General features: G+C 38.1%; 1 protein-coding gene across 2 annotated transcripts in view; it reads left to right on the forward strand.

Annotated features, from left to right (window-relative positions):
- The window catches only part of ERAP2 (endoplasmic reticulum aminopeptidase 2), a 46109-nt gene extending 31708 nt beyond the window's left edge, over positions 1-14401 (forward strand). For both annotated transcript variants that reach the window (XM_069592642.1, XM_069592643.1), the window contains exons 13-19: positions 468-651; positions 4706-4862; positions 5347-5531; positions 8547-8708; positions 9210-9350; positions 11449-11530; positions 12226-14401. In XM_069592642.1, the coding sequence (XP_069448743.1) occupies positions 468-651; positions 4706-4862; positions 5347-5531; positions 8547-8708; positions 9210-9350; positions 11449-11530; positions 12226-12369 (1055 nt within the window). In that variant the 3' untranslated portion in view covers positions 12370-14401. The remainder of the gene's footprint in view (positions 1-467; positions 652-4705; positions 4863-5346; positions 5532-8546; positions 8709-9209; positions 9351-11448; positions 11531-12225) is intronic.
- The last annotated feature ends 3778 nt before the right edge of the window (positions 14402-18179 follow it).

Here is an 18179-nt window from a genome sequence, read left to right on the forward strand (position 1 = left end):
TACAATGTCTGAAATATTAAAAGTAATATAATTTTAATTTCTCCTTTAAACACGTCACTGAAATTTTAAAATGTTTCCCTCATAATCTCATAGTCAACCTGCCGTCCTTATTTTGCCCCAGATAAGAACTGGACAAATGGATCACCTACTTGCAAATACATATTTCAACATGCAGCAACTAAACCCTGAGACAAGGCTACTAGTCATGCCTTTTAGACCGGCATAGGCTGCTTTTGAGAACACATTCATCAGCCCGTTTCCTAGGAATTAGTTTATTTATTAATTTAATAAAATCATCATTGCCAAAATAAGCCATCCAGCAGACTATGAAAATAAATATCATCATGAGTCTTCCAGAACTTTTTCTCCACTGATTTATTACTAATGATATGAAGAAGGCTACTTCTGGAGATATTCATGATGTGTTCTTTGATGAGGAAATACCCATACCACTTTTCTCCTCCTAGGTACTCTGGATTTATCTGAGAAGACCGATTGGGTGAAATTCAACGTGGACTCCAATGGTTACTACATCGTTCATTATGAGGGACAAGGATGGGACGAGCTCATTACGCTGTTGAATCAGAACCACACACTTCTCAGGCCAAAGGACAGACTAGGTCTGATTCATGATGCGTTTCAGCTAGTAAGGTAATGCAAACCTTCAACTGATTTCACAGGAAATCACTGCTCCCTAACCAGATATGTTAGATTTCAAATCAAACGTTCAGTATTAATCATTCATATGATATGGGTTCTAATGGAGGTCAAATACTGGCCATGAGGTCAAAGCCTACCCACTGATAGAATATTTTTACTCACCTAATGTTTAAACATTTAATTCAACATTTCAAAATGTGGAGAAATGTATGTAAAAACCCTGACTTCTGGAATCCCTTAAATAATGAGAAGATTTGGCAACTGCGGTCTTCGTTCCCACAGGGCAGCCACAGAGGAGGGCACCGTAGGCAGATCCTCCTTTAAGCCAGGTCTGCATCCCCTCGGTGACCAAATCCTAAATGACACACGTGGGGGTGCACTTCACTCCCTTATGGTAGCCTCCAGGCATTTATGCTTGTGACCTCAAGTTTTAAATTGTTTAGGGCAGGAGCTTGCTGTTTCGCTAAATACTGACATAATCTATTAGACAAAAGGTTATAATCTTCATAATTTTAAAATCTGGTGCACAAGCCATTCCTTACTTTGCTCACATCAGGGAGATCAATATGAAATTGGTAGAAAAATTAAGGAAGAATTGGCTACTTCTGTTTATTCCTCTTTAGACTTTCCTGGAAAGATAGTGTTTTCTTTTTTCCTACTTGTCATCAACAGAATAAAAGGTAGAATAAATCAAGTCACCAGGTCACTGGTGGAAAAAAGTTGGGGCTCCCGTGACATATCAGGCTCTGTAAACTTTTCCTATTCTGAGAACTACGGTAATGCACTGATTTTATTCAGTGTGACATATTATTTTCTTTCACATGCTTATTTCGGTCAAATTTAGTAAAAGTAACCAGCAAAACATCTCTCAAGCAGAGCTTCTCTGTGCAACCGAATTCTCCAGTTAGAAAAGGGAGAGGACTGGGAGCTTAACCCCCAGCCCCAGAGGTCTCAGGACTACCATGAGCCATCCTGCTTCTGACTGGATGCATGTGAGACCAGCTGAGGAGCGGACTATGGTTAGTTAAGGGAGGTTTGTCTGCTCAAAGGAGAAACTCTGAGAAGACTGCAAAGAAAACAGATTAAAAATTTAAAACTAAGAAGAATGAAGAATGTTGACAACTCAGAATATGAAAGCCAATCTTTCCAGTAGCTGAAAGTCTTTTCTGCTGTTTCTAGCCTATATATTTATGGGTACTCTCAATTTAGCAGCAGGAACCCTGCAGTTATTGATGTATCAGTGGAAAAGCAATCACCATTTCTTTACCAACTAGATAGGTTAATGAAGTTCTGAGTACAAATTTTGGCTTAAAACAGGTCAACAATCAATATGTACTACCTGATCACTTATTGTTTGACTTTTGACAAGCTTTTTAACCTTTTTAAACCTAAATTTTCTAGTCTTCAAAATTTTTTTAGTCTTTAAAACTCCAGTAATAATAGTGTCTATCATACAAGGTTGTTTTCAGGGTTGCATAAGGTAATGTAGATACAGCCCTAAGTACGGTAATAAATGCTCAATAAATGGTAGCTGTTAGCGTTAGTAGTCTTATCTAACATAAATTGTTTAAAAGATCACGTATTGAATAGGAAGATGAGGTCACAACATAGAAAAATGCATTTCAAATAATGTGAAAGTGAAAATAAAAAGCAGAATGTAAGCTTAGGTTAGCAACTACATGAAAAAAAATGAGCTAATGGTGAAAAAAACAAAAGCAGAAAGAAATAGTCCAAAGCGCTATTACTGAATATGTAGGGATAATGAAATTATGTGTTTTTCCCCTTCTTTAATTTCTAGTTGTCTTGTAATTTGTTTATGCTACTTTTATAGGAAAAGTAATTGTATAAGAAAACAATTTTAAAGTCTCATAATAGGTCTAAATTTTTTTTTCTTATTCCTCTGCTTTGGTGATATGTATTTTTTCCTTCCCTGCTTTGTGAAATATCTACTTAAGAGTTTCAGGATATAATCTGTGATTGCATTGAGTTTAGAGACAAAATTTGACCCAGGAATGCATATTCATTTTAACTGAGTTTTTGTACTTGTTATTAAATATTTAATACTTGAATCTCTTCTGAGTTGAGTGGAATTAAGATGACAACCGTAATTTCCTTACAGGTAAACTAGTTATTTTTTTATTCCAATACCCTAGAAAGAAGTCCCAGATTGTTTCCTCAGGGATATAGTTTATTTCACAAAGGTACCATTTAGCTGAAACCTTTTACAAATAAGTAGATATGGATTTTTTTTGTTGGGCTAAAATATATGCTTATACATAGGTTTAGTCTTTAAGGTAAACAGACATTCAGATAACATTTTGTGCATTAATTGAAGCAGAAGGCAGGTGGTGAGGGGCTGGATTTTTATTAAATAATAACTGTGAGAATGATTCCCTCTTTGATGAGTGTTCAGATTAAAGTGTTTTAAGTAAGTAAGTATAAGTAAATAATGGCATTTGTCTTAGTAAAATATAAATTAGGCTGAGCCAAAAAGAAAAAAAAAAGATTAATATAAACATGTGTTAAACATTCTTTTCAGAATTTTGACCCTAGAATATAATACCTAGTTTTGTCCTGTTGCTTATCTTTATAGTACCGGTAAAGAAAAAATATGTCACACTGAATAAAGTGAGTACTTTGCAGTAATTCTCAGAATAGGAAATGTTTCCAATGCATAATACTCCACCTGATCCTTAATATTTTTTCTGTTGGTGACCTTGTGACCTGATTTATTCTATATATTATTCTGTTGATGGTAAATAGAAGGAAAGAGCTTGTCTTTCCAGGCAAGTCTAAACATAAGCAGCCAATTCCTCCTTAATTTCTCTACCAGTTTCATATTGATTTCCCCAGTGTGAGCAATGTAATGAATGGATTGTGTACGAGAGTTAACATTTAAAATTGTAAAGGTTGTGACTATATTTATGCTTAGCTCACGTGTGGAAGGAATAGTGACATTTTGTGGGTTTGTATTTTTAAAAATACAGCAGACTATAAAATCATAGTGCATATGGTCCAGCCCTCTGTCTTCAGATGAAATTTTTAGAAAATTTCCTGTGGGTCTGTTTTAAAGCACTATGTCATTGTGACTGAGAAGAGTATAGTCACAACACAAGTTGGTTCTTTTTGATGCCACTTCTTTCTAGTTTCAGTTCCCTTGTTTCAGATGAGCATTTAAAATTTTAAAAATCTCAATGGAGATAGGGCATTATATTAATGAAAAATTCAACACAGGTATCTTTGTTCCGGAATCTGTTTCCATATCAAACTATTAGGCTTAATTTGGGAGTTGGATGCTGGCAAGAATGGGTTATAGACGCTGCAGGGACACAGGTCTTCTCAGAAACATAAGTGAGCAACCACTTTATGAAGGTGACAATATAAAAACTTACTTCCTTTATAAAAGAGACACTGAAGTTTTATACTCAGAATAATAGTTTTGTTGTTTGTTTGCATTAAAGGGAAATATAAAGAAGACATCACTTTAGAATCTAAATAGATTCGTTAAAAACAAAGAAAATCTTTGTTTTGTCCTATTCAGAATAACTGTGGCTTCTCTGTTAGGTTCTAGGAAGGGACATAAAAAAAAAAAAAAAAAAAGATATGGCACCTGTCCTCAAAATTTCCAAATACACACAGAGGAACAATTCAACACCACAAATTAAGCAATTAGAGAATGACTAATACATGAAAAGTTTGATATTATTTGGCACAAGATATTAATATTAGCTGTTTATTTCATTTAGAAAACTCTTATCTATGTTTAGGCAATTATTCTAAGCACTTTACCTATAGTAACTCATTTAATCCTCACAACAGAGATTTAAAGTAGATACTAATATTATTCCCATTATATACAGGAGGCAGGTGAAGCTCAGAGGTTAACTTGCCCACATCAGTGGGAGAGCTAGGATTTAAACCAAATGGTTTGAATATAATGAGCTGCTTCTGTTATTGCTCTCTGTATCACATTTGTCTTACTACCTTTAAAATATTGAGAACTGTCAGATATGCACAAACCTCCAACGTTTGTTTTATACCTCAGTGCAGGAAGGCTGACCCTAGACAAAGCCCTTGACCTGACTCGCTACCTCCAACGTGAAACGAGCATTCCCGCGCTTCTCAAAGGTCTGGAATACCTAGAATTGCTTTACCGCATGGTGGAAAGAAGGAACATTTCAGATGTCACTGAAAATCTCAAGGTTTGTGTTCCTTTCAGAAGGTTCATTAAGTAAAAGACACAGCAGCTGGACGATCAGTGAGACTTGTTCTACTTTGTGTGAACTCTTGGGGTTAAAGCTTGGCGAATCTAAGGAAATTGCCTGGGAGCACAGTCACCACTTAGTATCTAATGGTTGGATATCTCCTGGTCGTTGTCACCATCAGCCTAAGAGCGGGGTACCAGGGTCATAAGCAAAGCATCCCTCCTAAGGGGATTTTATCTTACATCAATTGATAGTCCCTTCTCAGATAAGAAATTAAATTGTACTTCTAATGGAGACACGAACTGGGGTGGGCGGAGACCACACACCAGAAAAAGAGAAGCAAAATGTAGGAGTTAGTAGTTCTATGCTTCAGGAAACGTTCATGTAGACTGTTTGGAGTTGAACCCATTAGATGGGTGAGTGAGAGCTGTGTTAAGAACTAAATTTAGCCTCTCTGTAAACCATCCTATGCTTTCTGCAGCATTACCTTCTCCAGTATTTTAAGCCAGTGATTGACACGCAAAGCTGGGTTGACGAGGGCTCCGTCTGGGACAGAATGCTTCGCTCCACTGTCTTGAAGCTGGCCTGTTACCTGAACCATGCTCCTTGCATCCAGAAGGCAACTGAACTCTTCTCTCAGTGGATGGAATCCAGTGGAAAATTAAAGTAAATCTGGACTTCTGTTCTTTGTTCCTTTCACTTTGATGTAAAAGTCTTTGATCATGCGAGACATTAAATCTAAAACCTTTTAGTGAGGATAGGAAAAAAGAAAAACATGCTGGGAATTACATGCCCTTGGTTCATACTCTCACATAGTAAATGCTCAATAGATTTTTGTGGGAAGTGAGGTTTAGTTCCCTGCAGGGAAAAGCTAATAAGCATTAGCATGGTTTCAGAAAGACAGCCAGGGGGTGAAAGTGGGGTAGACTAGAGTGCTGCCCGATCGCCAAGAGTAATGCCTTTTAAAGATAAAAAGCAATGTGAAATGTACATGCAATCGAAACGCCAATGATCAATTGATGAAACAAAAAACGAGGTGGTGGGGAGGGAGCTTTGTTCAGTGTATTTACTTCCTCATTAACCAATACCATACCACATATACCACATACCACATCTTAGTCTCAAGCTTCAGCTTTGATAGGAAACTGATGATTTGGGCCATCTAAAGGGTGTGTACGGTGGCAAAATTGATTCCATTGGTTGTTGTAATCAGGTAGATGCCCAGGGATCAGATCGATTCTGTTGTAGTTCATTCTAGCAGCTTCAACCCATAGTACTAAAAGACTCCACAGTCTTTTCAATGTAAGCCTTAATTTCTGTGCAACACAAGATTTTATATCGTTGCTATTAAAACTCTGACTTTCAAGCTGGATGTTTTGAGAAATCAAATCTGTATGTGAATTAAGGAAAATTCATTTCTTAGAATAGAAAAAAAAAATCACAGCTTAATACCAGGTATCACTGCAGATGGTGATTGCAGCCATGAAATTGAAAGATGCTTATTCCTTGGAAGGAAAGTTATGACCAACCTAGATAGCATATTGAAAAGCAGAGATATTACTTTGCCAACAAAGTCCGTCTAGTCAAGGCTATGGTTTTTCCAGTGGTCATGTATGGATGTGAGAGTTGGACTGTGAAGAAAGCTGAACATCGAAGAATTGATGCTTTTGAACTGTGGTGTTGGAGAAGACTCTTGAGAATCCCTTGGACTGCAAGGAGATCCAACCAGTCCATTCTAAAGGAGATCAGTCCTGGGTGTTCACTGGAAGGACTGATGCTGAAGCTGAAACTCCAATACTTTGGCCACCTCATGCGAAGAGTTGACTCATTGGAAAAGACTCTGATGCTGGGAGGGATTGGGGGCAGGAGGAGAAGGGGACAACAGAGGATGAGATGGCTGGATGGCATCACCGACTTGATGGACATGAGTCTGAGTGAACTCCAGGAGTTGGTGATGGACAGGGAGGCCTGGTGTGCTGTGATTCATGGGGTCAAAAAGAGTCAGACAAGACTGAGCAACTGAACTGAACTGAACTGAACTGAACTGAAAGCAATAGAGTCAATTTTTCCTCTGCCAAACTGTTATGAAATGCTATCACAATTTGTCTCCATATAACTAAATCTCCATGAGCTTTTTGAAATCTTTTCTTGACTTCTTATTTTTTAAAAAAGCAATTTGTTTTCTTCTTTTTGGACTTTTTTACTCTTTAGGATTTAGGCCTAAAATCAGTTTCAGGAAAAAAATCTTTTAGCTGTATTTTTCTCTCTTTTTTTGTTCATGTTTGAATAAACTGTATGAATGAGGCTAAAATATAAACAGTTTGCTGCCCTATAGCACATCAGAATATATTCTGTCTTTATGGTACTTACAAGAGGAATGATCTTACCTGAAGTAACTCAAGTCCAGTAGATATGATGGTTCCACATCCTATAGTATAGGAGGCTATACTATGAACAAATTCTAGGAAAATCTCATTTAAGATTGTAATCAAGAGTACCTAATCAAATACTGTAGGTTTATTTTTTTAAAGTTTAAGACCATCAGTATTAATCCTTTATAGATACTTCCTTTATTCATGAATTCAGAATATAATGCTTTGCCTGCTGCTTCTGTGCCAGGCACCACAGTTAGTGCTAAGAATAAGCTAGTGAAAGAAATAGCTAGGTGTCCTACCTTCAAGGGATTCATGATTCATTTGTTGCCAATTTTTATAAATTTGTATAGTTCAGTTCAATTGCTCAGTCATGTCCAACTCTTTGAGACCCCATGAACCACAGCATGCCAGGCCTCCCTGTCCATCACCAACTCCTGGAGTTTACCCAAACTCATGTCCATTGAGTTGGTGATGCCATCCAACCATCTCATCCTCTGTCATCCCCATCTCCTTCTGCCTTCAATCTTTCCCAGCATCAGGGTCTTTTCAAATGAGTCAGCTCTTCGCATCAGGTGGCCAAAATACTGGAGTTTCAGCTTCAGCATCAGTCCTTCCAATGAACACCCAGGACTGATTTCCTTCAGTAAAACACACTAAAATGAAAAATAATGTGGATTATAATTTGGTTACTTTTAGTTTTATGATTCAAAGGCTCTTGGGATATTTATGTACAGTTTTAGAATCATAGGTCTAAATCCCATCTCGAAAAAGGCTAATACGTCACCTCGGTGCAAGTTACTTAAACTTTCTGGACTTTATTTCCACTTTTAAAAAACTAGGGTAACTTTTACATCTCACTGGGTAGCTTTGGCAGTTAAGTAAGTTGTATAGAGACGAGTACAATGTTATGGACCCTGTATGATAAATGCAAATTTCCTGTCCCATCCCTGCTTCTCTGTACTGTGGGTTTTCCAAGCCATCAATATTGATATTGGCTATTACTGATCAACTATATTTGGAATTAAAAATCATAACTAAATTAAAGTAAAGACTAGTTAGTGTCCTTTAGGACAATAAAACTTGAAAACCATGGTGTCTTCTTTAGGGGGACAGAAAATAATAATATTGCATCTTATCATTTTACAGAATTATAGTATAAATGACTGAACTCTAAACAACTGTGCTAAATTAAATAACTAAGGAAATAACTCAAGGCTGATTCTGTTTTAGAATTTAAAATCGTCATAAGAAAAACTAATTTTTTCTTTCATAGAACTTTTTTTCACTTTTGTGCTTAATATTACAGTATCCCAACAGATGTTTTAAAGGTCGTGTATTCCGTGGGGGCTCAGACAACAGCAGGATGGAATTACCTTTTAGAGCAATATGAACTGTCATTGTCAGGCGCTGAAAAAAACAAAATCCTGTATGCATTGTCAACCAGCAAACATCAGGAAAAGTTAATGAAGTAAGTGAATTTAAGTTGTTAAAAGTAAACTTACGCATATTCAGGAAAGTTACTAAAATTCAGCCATTCATTTCAAAGGCATGTAATAATAACGAAATCAGGATTTGAACCATCTTGAATTTTTTCCAAAAACCATCTATTGACAAAATACACATAGTGAAAACAGATGTTCCTTAATCATGTGATTGATACTAAGCAAATAGCTATGTTTTACTGTCAGAACCTTGGAGGAAAATTATTATTATTAAAAATGCATTTTTGTGTATAAGATGCTAACTGAAGTTTACTGAAATAATAAGTGGATAAAATTACTTCTAGAGAAAAGTAAGCGTTTAACTGGAATATTAAAAATGTTAGCCAGTAGAGAGTTTATTACTGTTTTTGGTACATTACACTTTCGTTGTGCCTCTTTCTCTCTGATGCTTTCAATATACTGATAGCCTGAGTTAATTTCCATTATAGATCATGTCGTGAAAAATTAAGTGATCTTTGCTTCTTCAGGTTAATTGAACTAGGAATGGAAGGAAAGGTTATCAAGACACAGGACTTGGCAGCTCTTCTTTTTGCGATTGCCAGAAATCCAGAGGGGCAGCAACTAGCCTGGAACTTTGTAAAAGAAAATTGGACCCATCTCCTTAAAAAGTTGGTATTTGTTTATATCCTAATAGCTCAGTTGGTCAAGAATCCGCCTACAATGCAGAGACCAGGTTCAATTTCTGGGTTGGGAAGATCCGCTGGAGAAGGGATAGACTACCCACTCCAGTATTCTTGGGCTTACCTGGTGGCTCAGCTGGTAAAGAATCCGCCTGCGAAACGGCAGACCTGGGTTCAATGCCTGGGTTGGGAAGATCACCTGGAGAAGGGAAAGGCTACCCACTCCAGTGTTCTAGCCTGGAGAATTCCATGGACTGTATAGTCCACGTGGTCACAAAGAGTCGAGCACAACTGAGTGACTTTCACAATGTGTATTCTTCCACGCGGATATTTCAGTTGCATAAAACCGAGTGTAATCAGACGTTCCCTAAAGCATATGAATGACACTAATTTTACTCAAATGGTTTGATGAAGTGTGTCGATTTTAAAACTCACTAGCCTGCTGTCCGGGTGTAAGGGAGAGGAATGAAAAAAAGGGGATGGGAAACAGATTTCTGTTACTCATCTCAGGCCATGACGAATTGCTGGGAACAAGTAAGAGCTGAGTTAAATCCAGTCATCAACCCCATGCCCTTTTCCCTTCTTGCTCTCTCCCTAGCCCAGAAGAATGCAATGAAGCCATATATAGTACAGCAAAATATTTCATTTACTTTGTTAATACAGTTTTGTTCTGGGGGAAAAAAAAATTCAGAAATTTTGAAGAGAGCTAATCCCTACCTCCAGTTCCCTTGGAGAGGTAACACAGTGGAGAGCTTGGAGGCAATAGAAGAAATTAATCAGAAGTGCCTGGGGAGCTCCCCTCCAAAAGTAGATAGGTTATGAGTCTTCTCTGGGGTTTCAACTTTTGGGAGAACTATAGCTCACTGCAATATGCTCCTGGCCCTAAGATAGTTCCAGAACAAAAGCAATAAAGATTAGATTTCCTCGGAACATACAGGATGGCATGGCTTTCTCTCACAACAGACCCCCTGCGAAGGTGCTCATCCATTCCTCATCCCAATCCAAAATATCACTTATTAACTCTATGGAAAATACCCTAAATGAAAGAGCTGTGCAATTTGCTTATTTCTGTGTCATTTAGCGTGTCTGATGTCAGTCATCCTCAGTCCCTCATCCCTCTCATTTCTTAGTCATAAAGGACTCAGGGTTCTCACTGATAGCTTTTTGTGAGCAAAAAGCACGTTTCTACCCCTTCCAGACCTTAAAGGGGTTGACATCCACGTGAAACCAAATTAGTTAGAAACTTTTTTTAAAACAAAACAAAAAGCACTTTCCTTAAACACCCTACTGGAACCATTGGTTTTGCGGTTTGCGTGACTCTCCGTTCCCTCCTGGATGATCAGATTTCTCTGCAGTGCTATAGATTTATTTTGTAACTGGAAATTATTCTCCTCTTCGACCGTGTACAGAGCCCAGACTTGGCAGCATGTTTGAGATGTATCTGTGCTCTGCTTTATAGCACGAACCCCTTAGACCTGTGGCCAGATTCTCTATGTAAGACAGGGGGGTAAAGGATGCCATCTGTGGCTTTGAACAAGAGTTCCACCAACAATGCCCCAATAAATACGATGTTTAAACACAGTGATGTCCAAAATGAGTTGGGGAAGTTTGCAAGACAATGCCTTACAGTGCAAGAAGAAAATATTGCCACATGTATCATTTCTTATCTTATTCTTACGTTTTCCTTTTTACCTTTAAGTTAGTATATACATATAATTCATAAATAAAAATGTGCATATTGGGAAATTCTTGGTCAAAAAATTTTGTTGATGGAATGCATGCATAATCAAAAATTGTAGGGTGCTGCTTTAAATATGAACTTAAATTTAAACATAAACATGCATCATATTTCCTATAAAAGCTTTATCTAAATTTTAATCTTATGGTCAAATTTGACAAACTTCATAGCTTTCAGATTTTCCCAGATGCATATGAGCTAATCTTATGGTAATTGATAGCATCCATTGTAATGTACAAGTTTATCATACAGTTACTAATGTTACATAGTTTAAATATATATAGCATGTTATAAACATAAGGTCATTGTTCCTATTACTTACATCTATGAAATTCCTTTTATTTTCAGATTTGATTTGGGCTCATTCCCCATAAGAATGATCGTCTCTGGTACAACATCTCATTTTTCTTCCAAGGATGAGTTGCAGGAGGTTTGTGACTCTCTATTGCCAACAATTTAAAATTAAAAGTTCAAGTTATAGAATTGAAAGTAAATTTAGATGCAATCTGGTTTTAAGTTGTTATTTTATTAAAAGAAAACAAGCTGTTTGTCCAATGTCACCTAGAAAGTAAATGGAAGAGACAGAACTAATGTTCATAGCGTTCAAAATGAAAATTACACTTGAGGGATGAGTCCTTTTGTATTCTTTAATTTGCATTGTATCATCACTTGAGTGATTATATTGACGTTTGAAAGAATGCTTGAAGGTCTTTTTTAACAATATTATCCTTTATGGTAGTTCTACTAACCTCTTTTTAAAAAGCATTCTTGTGTTTTACATTGTCTTTCCACAATAAATCTTGAATTTATTTAATTTTAAAGCAAATTCAGAACTTTAATCCCAGATCACTGCTTACGCGATGAACTTGACTCAATCTCTTACCTTTTTTTACCTACAGAGTGCTTACTTGTAAGATTTGTCATTCCTGTCTTGCTTTACCTATTGTTTGAAGATAAGTGAAATAATTATGCCCCAAAAAGAGATGAAGAAAATAACTTTTTTAGAGGTTGGCAGAAAAACGCTTGCACCTGTGTTTGTATAGTCTGCAAGCTGTTTTGAAGCCCTTTGAAAGAGAAAGTGTTTTATGAACCATATCAGTAATTCTTTTCTGGCTTTACTTTCAGGTGGAACTGTTCTTTGAATCTCTTAAGGCCCAAGGATCACATCTAGATATATTTCAAATTATTCTGGAAACCATATCCAAAAATATTAAGTGGCTGGAGAAGAACCTTCCCACCCTGAGGAAATGGCTACTGATTACTACTTAAATGGTCAATAGAAACAGCACATCAGACGCTGTGTCTGTGGGAAGTGGGCAGAGCTCAAGCCAATGTTTCAGATAGTTTAACCTGTAAGACGGAGAAGGCAATGGAACCCCACTCCAGTACTCTTGCCTGGAAAATCCCATGGACGGAGGAGCCTGGGTAGGCTGCAGTCCATGGGCTCTCAAAGAGTCAGACACGACTGAGCGACTTTACTTTCACTTTTCACTTTCATGCATTGGAGAAGGAAATGGCAACCCACTCCAGTCTTCTTGCCTGGAGAATCCCAGGGACGGGGGAGCCTGGTGGGCTGACGTCTATGGGGTCACACAGAGTCAGACACGACTTAGCAGCAGTGAAGTGACTTAGCAGTAGCAGCAGCAGCAACCTGTAAGAAGCCTCAAGGAATCAGCCTACACAGCTGCCTGTGCTCAGCTATCACTTCTAGCTGACAGACATATGATGCTGGGGTGGAGCCCCAGTAGCCTATTTTAAATTAAACCTCCTGAATAATGGAGATATGTGGAGATATAGACAGAAATAGCTGCCACAACACAGACTGTCTACACTGCCCCACTTGAGGCAACTACTATTTTGCTTCTCTGATGCTTTTTAAGCCTTGCATAGTATCCTGGAGTTTTCCCAACCAGGTTACTTCCAAGGAAACATAACCAGTCTGCAAAAAAAAAAATCTTTCTTTCACATCTTTCCATCTCCTCACCCTTCTGTCTGCTCTCTCAGCTGGCCTGAATAGTTTATTTATTTTTTATCATTCATGTAAAATCTCAATCAAATTATGAAGCATATGAATCAGGAAAACAGACTTATCGCCAAATCTCAGGTTATTACAAACTAGACATCAGGGTTTATCAGGGAAGCGAGGAGGTCCTTCTGGCTTGAGCCTCACGTTAACAAAGAACCTCGAAAACAGACTTCTGATGTCATCTCTAAATGAAGTTAAATCTGAAGTCACAGTGGTACAGGAGAGAAAGATGATATCACCCCACTTTAACCCATGCCCTATTGGATTTGTAATAAATCTTTTGAAAATTGCTGAGTTAGATCATACTATTGGATCTATTTTGGCTTAAATATATTTTGTATACATTTTGGCTTAGTTTGATGTAAATGTTTAAATGTATCACTATATTTTGTAAACCAGTTTTGGCATTTCTTCATATTTTAAGGGAATCTCCATCTTTGAAACTGTTTGACTTAACTGTTTGACTAAGGTAGTAGGAAATAAAACGTTACTCTAAATAAAGGTAGTAAATTTATTAAATTCATGATCCATGTATAAGTCAGTATAAAGTATATTAAGTTCCTGAAAAATTTGAATCAATATACAGATAACTGGCTTATCTTGGTTATCAAAGAAGGCTGGCATTATTTGGGTGGGAGTAGGGTGGCAGGGTATTATCCAATCCCTTTTAAATTATTTCATATCATAAACTCTACTGCCACAGTAAGAGCCAGGATACATTTTGGATGGACATGGGCGTGATCCAGTACATATTTTGTTAAGTTTGTTTTAAAATAATTTATTGGAGTCTTTCAAGCATCTTGGATTCTAGAGTTGGCCTGTTCATGGCTCTACAAGGTTTGTATAACATCTAAGTGATGTCCCTGTACAAGTGTACTTTTGCATAAAGAAACTGAAAGAATAAAGAATACTATTTTTTCCACCAAAATAATATGTAAATTATGCAGTAAAATATATATGAGTTTTGGTTGAATTGTGCCATTAATATTGCCGTTAGTAAGAAAAGTTCTTTCTCTTGTGTAATAACTTATCTGCCATAAGTTTTCAGGTTTTTAATTCTCCTCTTTTTAGTTAATCTCTCAGATTCTTACGAATTGAGTACAGAAAGTGGAAATTTTATTATTTGATGAGATTGAACGTGAGAAGTGCTGTGCCAATGATGTTTTAACGAATAAAGAGTTTTTTTTTTTTTTTAAAGAAACACATTTATTAGTGTGGTATTCAAAACCTTTATGGCGGATGTCAGACCCCTAAAATAAACTAAGGCTTGGCTAATGTTAGTTTTAGTTTCTTTTACCTTGAATGAGGACTTTCCTGGTGGCTCAGAGGGTAAAGTGTCTGCCTACAGTGTGTGAGACCCGGGTTCAAACCCTAGGTCGGGAAGATCTCCTGGAGAAGGAAATGGCAACCCACTCCAGTACTCTTGTCTGGAAAATCTCATGGATGGAGGAGCCTGGTAGACTACAGTCCATGGGGGTCACAAAGAGTTGGATGACTGAGCAACTTCACTTTCACTTTCACCTTGAATGGACAAATAAGTCATGAAAAGGTAATATACAATTCCACGGATAATGATGGTGTGACCGACCAGACCCAACTTCACCATGCTTTCCTACTCCCCACAGAGGCACAGGGAAAACTTTGTGGTTTCCAAAGCCCACTCAGAGTGAAAACCTTCCAGGCAGGGGAGCCCAGAGCAATGGCTTGTTCCCTTTTAGTGTCTGTGCCGGACAGAATAGGTCTTTCAGCCCTCAGAGTCCAACTCACTACCATGATATGAATTTCTTTACCTACTTCATGTACCTACTTCTGCATTTAACTCTTAGCTGTGTCACCGGGGTCTATTTGAAGTTTCAGAAAAGCAAGCCTGGCAAGGAACTTCCTGGAAAGATCCTAATTTTCTGAGGGAAGTTCTAAGGTTTGTTTTGTTTTTTGAAAATGTTTTTGGCAGGGAAAGGGGTTATTCTATTTCAAGCTATGAGAGCCTCTATGTAGTCACAGGACCTAATTTTCTTCTTAAACATTAATGTCTGTGAAATACAAGGTTGTTTATAGTGGTCACATTTATATTCTGCAACAAAATACCCCTTTATCTGAATTCATTGTGACCTGATTTGCATTTGACTACGTCACCATCTTTCATTCTACACGTAATTATATTTATAGACTTTGAATCAACCATCTGTTGTCTGCCTGCTAAAACCTTAATCTAATCAGTTATGTCTCCAAGTCCTAAAGAAAGAAGAGTGAAAGGGATTATGAAAGAAGTGGGTTTGCTGGATTTGAAGTATATGTCTATTTTACATACAGTACGATCAATGCAAAGAAATAGAGGAAAACAACAGAATGGGAAAGGCTAGAGATCTCTTCAAGAAAATTAGAGATACCAAGGCAACATTTCATGCAAAGATGGGCTCGATAAAGGACAGAAATGGTATGGAGCTAACAGAAGCAGAAGCTATTAAGAAGAGGTGGCAAGAATACACAGAAGTACTGTACAAAAAAGATCTTCATGACTCGGATAATCACGATGGTGTGATCACTCATCTAGAGCCAGACATCCTGGAATGTGAAGTCAAGCGGGCCTTAGAAAGCATCACTATGAACAAAGCTAGTGGAGGTGATGGAATTTCAGTTGAGCTGTTTCAAATCCTGAAAGATGATGCTGTGAAAGTGCTGCACTCAATATGCCAGCAAATTTGGAAAACTCAGCAGTGGCCACAGGACTGGAAAAGGTCAGTTTTCATTCCAATTCCAAAGTAAGGCAACTCAAAAGAATGCTCAAACTACCGCACAATTGCACTCATCTCACATGCTAGTAAAGTAATGCTTAAAATTCTCCAAGCCAGGCTTCAGCAATACATGAACTGGGAACTCCCTGATGTTCAAGCTGGTTTTAGAAAAGGCAGAGGAACCAGAGATCAAATTGCCAACATCCGCTGGATCATGGAAAAAGCAAGAGAGTTCCAGAAAAACATCTATTTCTGCTTTATTGACTATGCCAAAGCCTTTGACTGTGTGGATCACAATAAACTGTGGAAAATTCTGAAAGAGATGGGAATACCAGACAACCTCACCTGCCTCTTGAGAAATCTGTATGCAAGTCAGGAAGCAACAGTTAGAACTGGACATGGAACAATAGACTGGTTCCAAATAGGAAAAGGAGTGCGTCAAGGCTGTATATTGTCATCCTGCTTATTTAACTTCTATGCAGAGTACATCATGGGAAGCGCTGGAATGGAAGAAACACAAGTTGGAATCAAGATTGCTGGGAGAAATATCAATAACCTCAGATATGCAGATGACACCACCCTTATGGCAGAAAGTGAAGAGGAGCTAAAAAGCCTCGATGAAAGTGAAAGAGGAGAGTGAAAAAGTTGGCTTAAAGCTCAACATTCAGAAAATGAAGATCATGGCATCCAGTCCCATCACTTCATGGGAAATAGATGGGGAAACAGTGGAAACAGTGTCAGACTTTATTTTGGGGGGCTCCAGAATCACTGCAGATGGTGACTGCAGCCATGAAATTAAAAGATGCTTACTCTTTGGAAGAAAAGTTATGACCAACCTAGACAGTATATTCAAAAGCAGAGATATTACTTTGCCAACGAAGGTCCGTCTAGTCAAGGCTATGGTTTTTCCAGTGGTCGTGTATGGATGTGAGAGTTGGACCGTGAAGAAAGCTTAGCGCAGAAGAATTGATGCTTTTGAACTGTGGTGTTGGAGAAGACTCTTGAGAGTCCCTTGGACTGCAAGGAGATCCAACCAGTCCATTCTGAAGATCAACCCTGGGATTTCTGTGGAAGGACTGATGCTAAAGCTGAAACTCCAGTACTTTGGCCACCTCATGTGAAGAGTTTACTCATTGGAAAAGACTCTGATGCTGGGAGGGATTAGGGGCAGGAGGAGAAGGGAACGACCGAGGATGAGATGGCTAGATGGCATCATGGACTCGATGGACGTGAATCTGAGTGAACTCTGGGAGTTGGTGATGAACAGGGAGGCCTGGCGTGCTGCGATTCATGGGGTCGCAAAGAGTTGGACACGACTGAGCAACTGAACTGAACTGAAGGGACAATTTCTCCAGCTACTAACATAGCTATCCCACTGGTTTCTTTTGGTTTGTGTTTGCTTTGCGCATCTTTGCATCTTCTTGAACCCTGTCTGAATTTTTCTGTATGCTTTAGTTTCATATGAGTCGTTTGTAAACAGCCTACACCTAAATTTTGTTTTCTATTATGCTTCCTAACATAAGCCTGGCTGGCTCTAGCTTCAACCTCAATCCCCTCCACTCTCAAGCCTTGAAAACTGAAATTTTAGCCCTCATGTTAACATCGGCTTCAGCCTTCTGCTAACCCAGCTTTCCTGCTTTCACTTAGTTTTTTGTAGACGACTGTTCTCCACTACTTTTCAGGTGACCAATGCACTCAAATCATTTGAAAAAATATATTTCATTTTGCAGTTCTGGTTATTTTTAGCAAGAAGGTTAGTCAGGGTACCTAGTCTAGCATATTCCCAAAAACCATTATAACTTTTTTCCAATATGCAAATGCCTAACACTTAAATGTGGAGAAGGCAATGGCACCCCACTCCAGTACTCTTGCCTGGAAAATCCCATGGACAGAGGAGCCTGGAAGGCTGCAGTTCATGGGGTCGCTATAAGTCGGACATGACTGAGCGACTTCACTTTCACTTTTCACTTTCATGCATTGGAGAAGGAAATGGCAACCCACTCCAGTGTTCTTGCCTGGAGAATCCCAGGGACGGGGGAAACTGGTGGGCTGCTGTCTATGGGGTCGCACAGAGTCGGACATGACTGAAGCGATTTAGCAGCAGCAGCAGCAGCAACGCTTACATGAGAGGCTCCTTAGGGTGGCAATTAGTTTGTGGTATTGATTATGTGATATCGATTTCTCAGAAATAATGTTGTGGGGTGCCTAACCGTGTATCAAACTTAAGTTAGCAGTATAAACAGACTGTTCAGAATTTAAATCAGGAAAATTTTCCAATATTCATTAAATAGAAATGGTTAGAAAGTCTGAGAAATGCAGAC

The sequence above is a fragment of the Ovis canadensis genome, chromosome 5 (assembly GCF_042477335.2).
Source record: "Ovis canadensis isolate MfBH-ARS-UI-01 breed Bighorn chromosome 5, ARS-UI_OviCan_v2, whole genome shotgun sequence".
Lineage (NCBI taxonomy): Eukaryota > Metazoa > Chordata > Mammalia > Artiodactyla > Bovidae > Ovis > Ovis canadensis.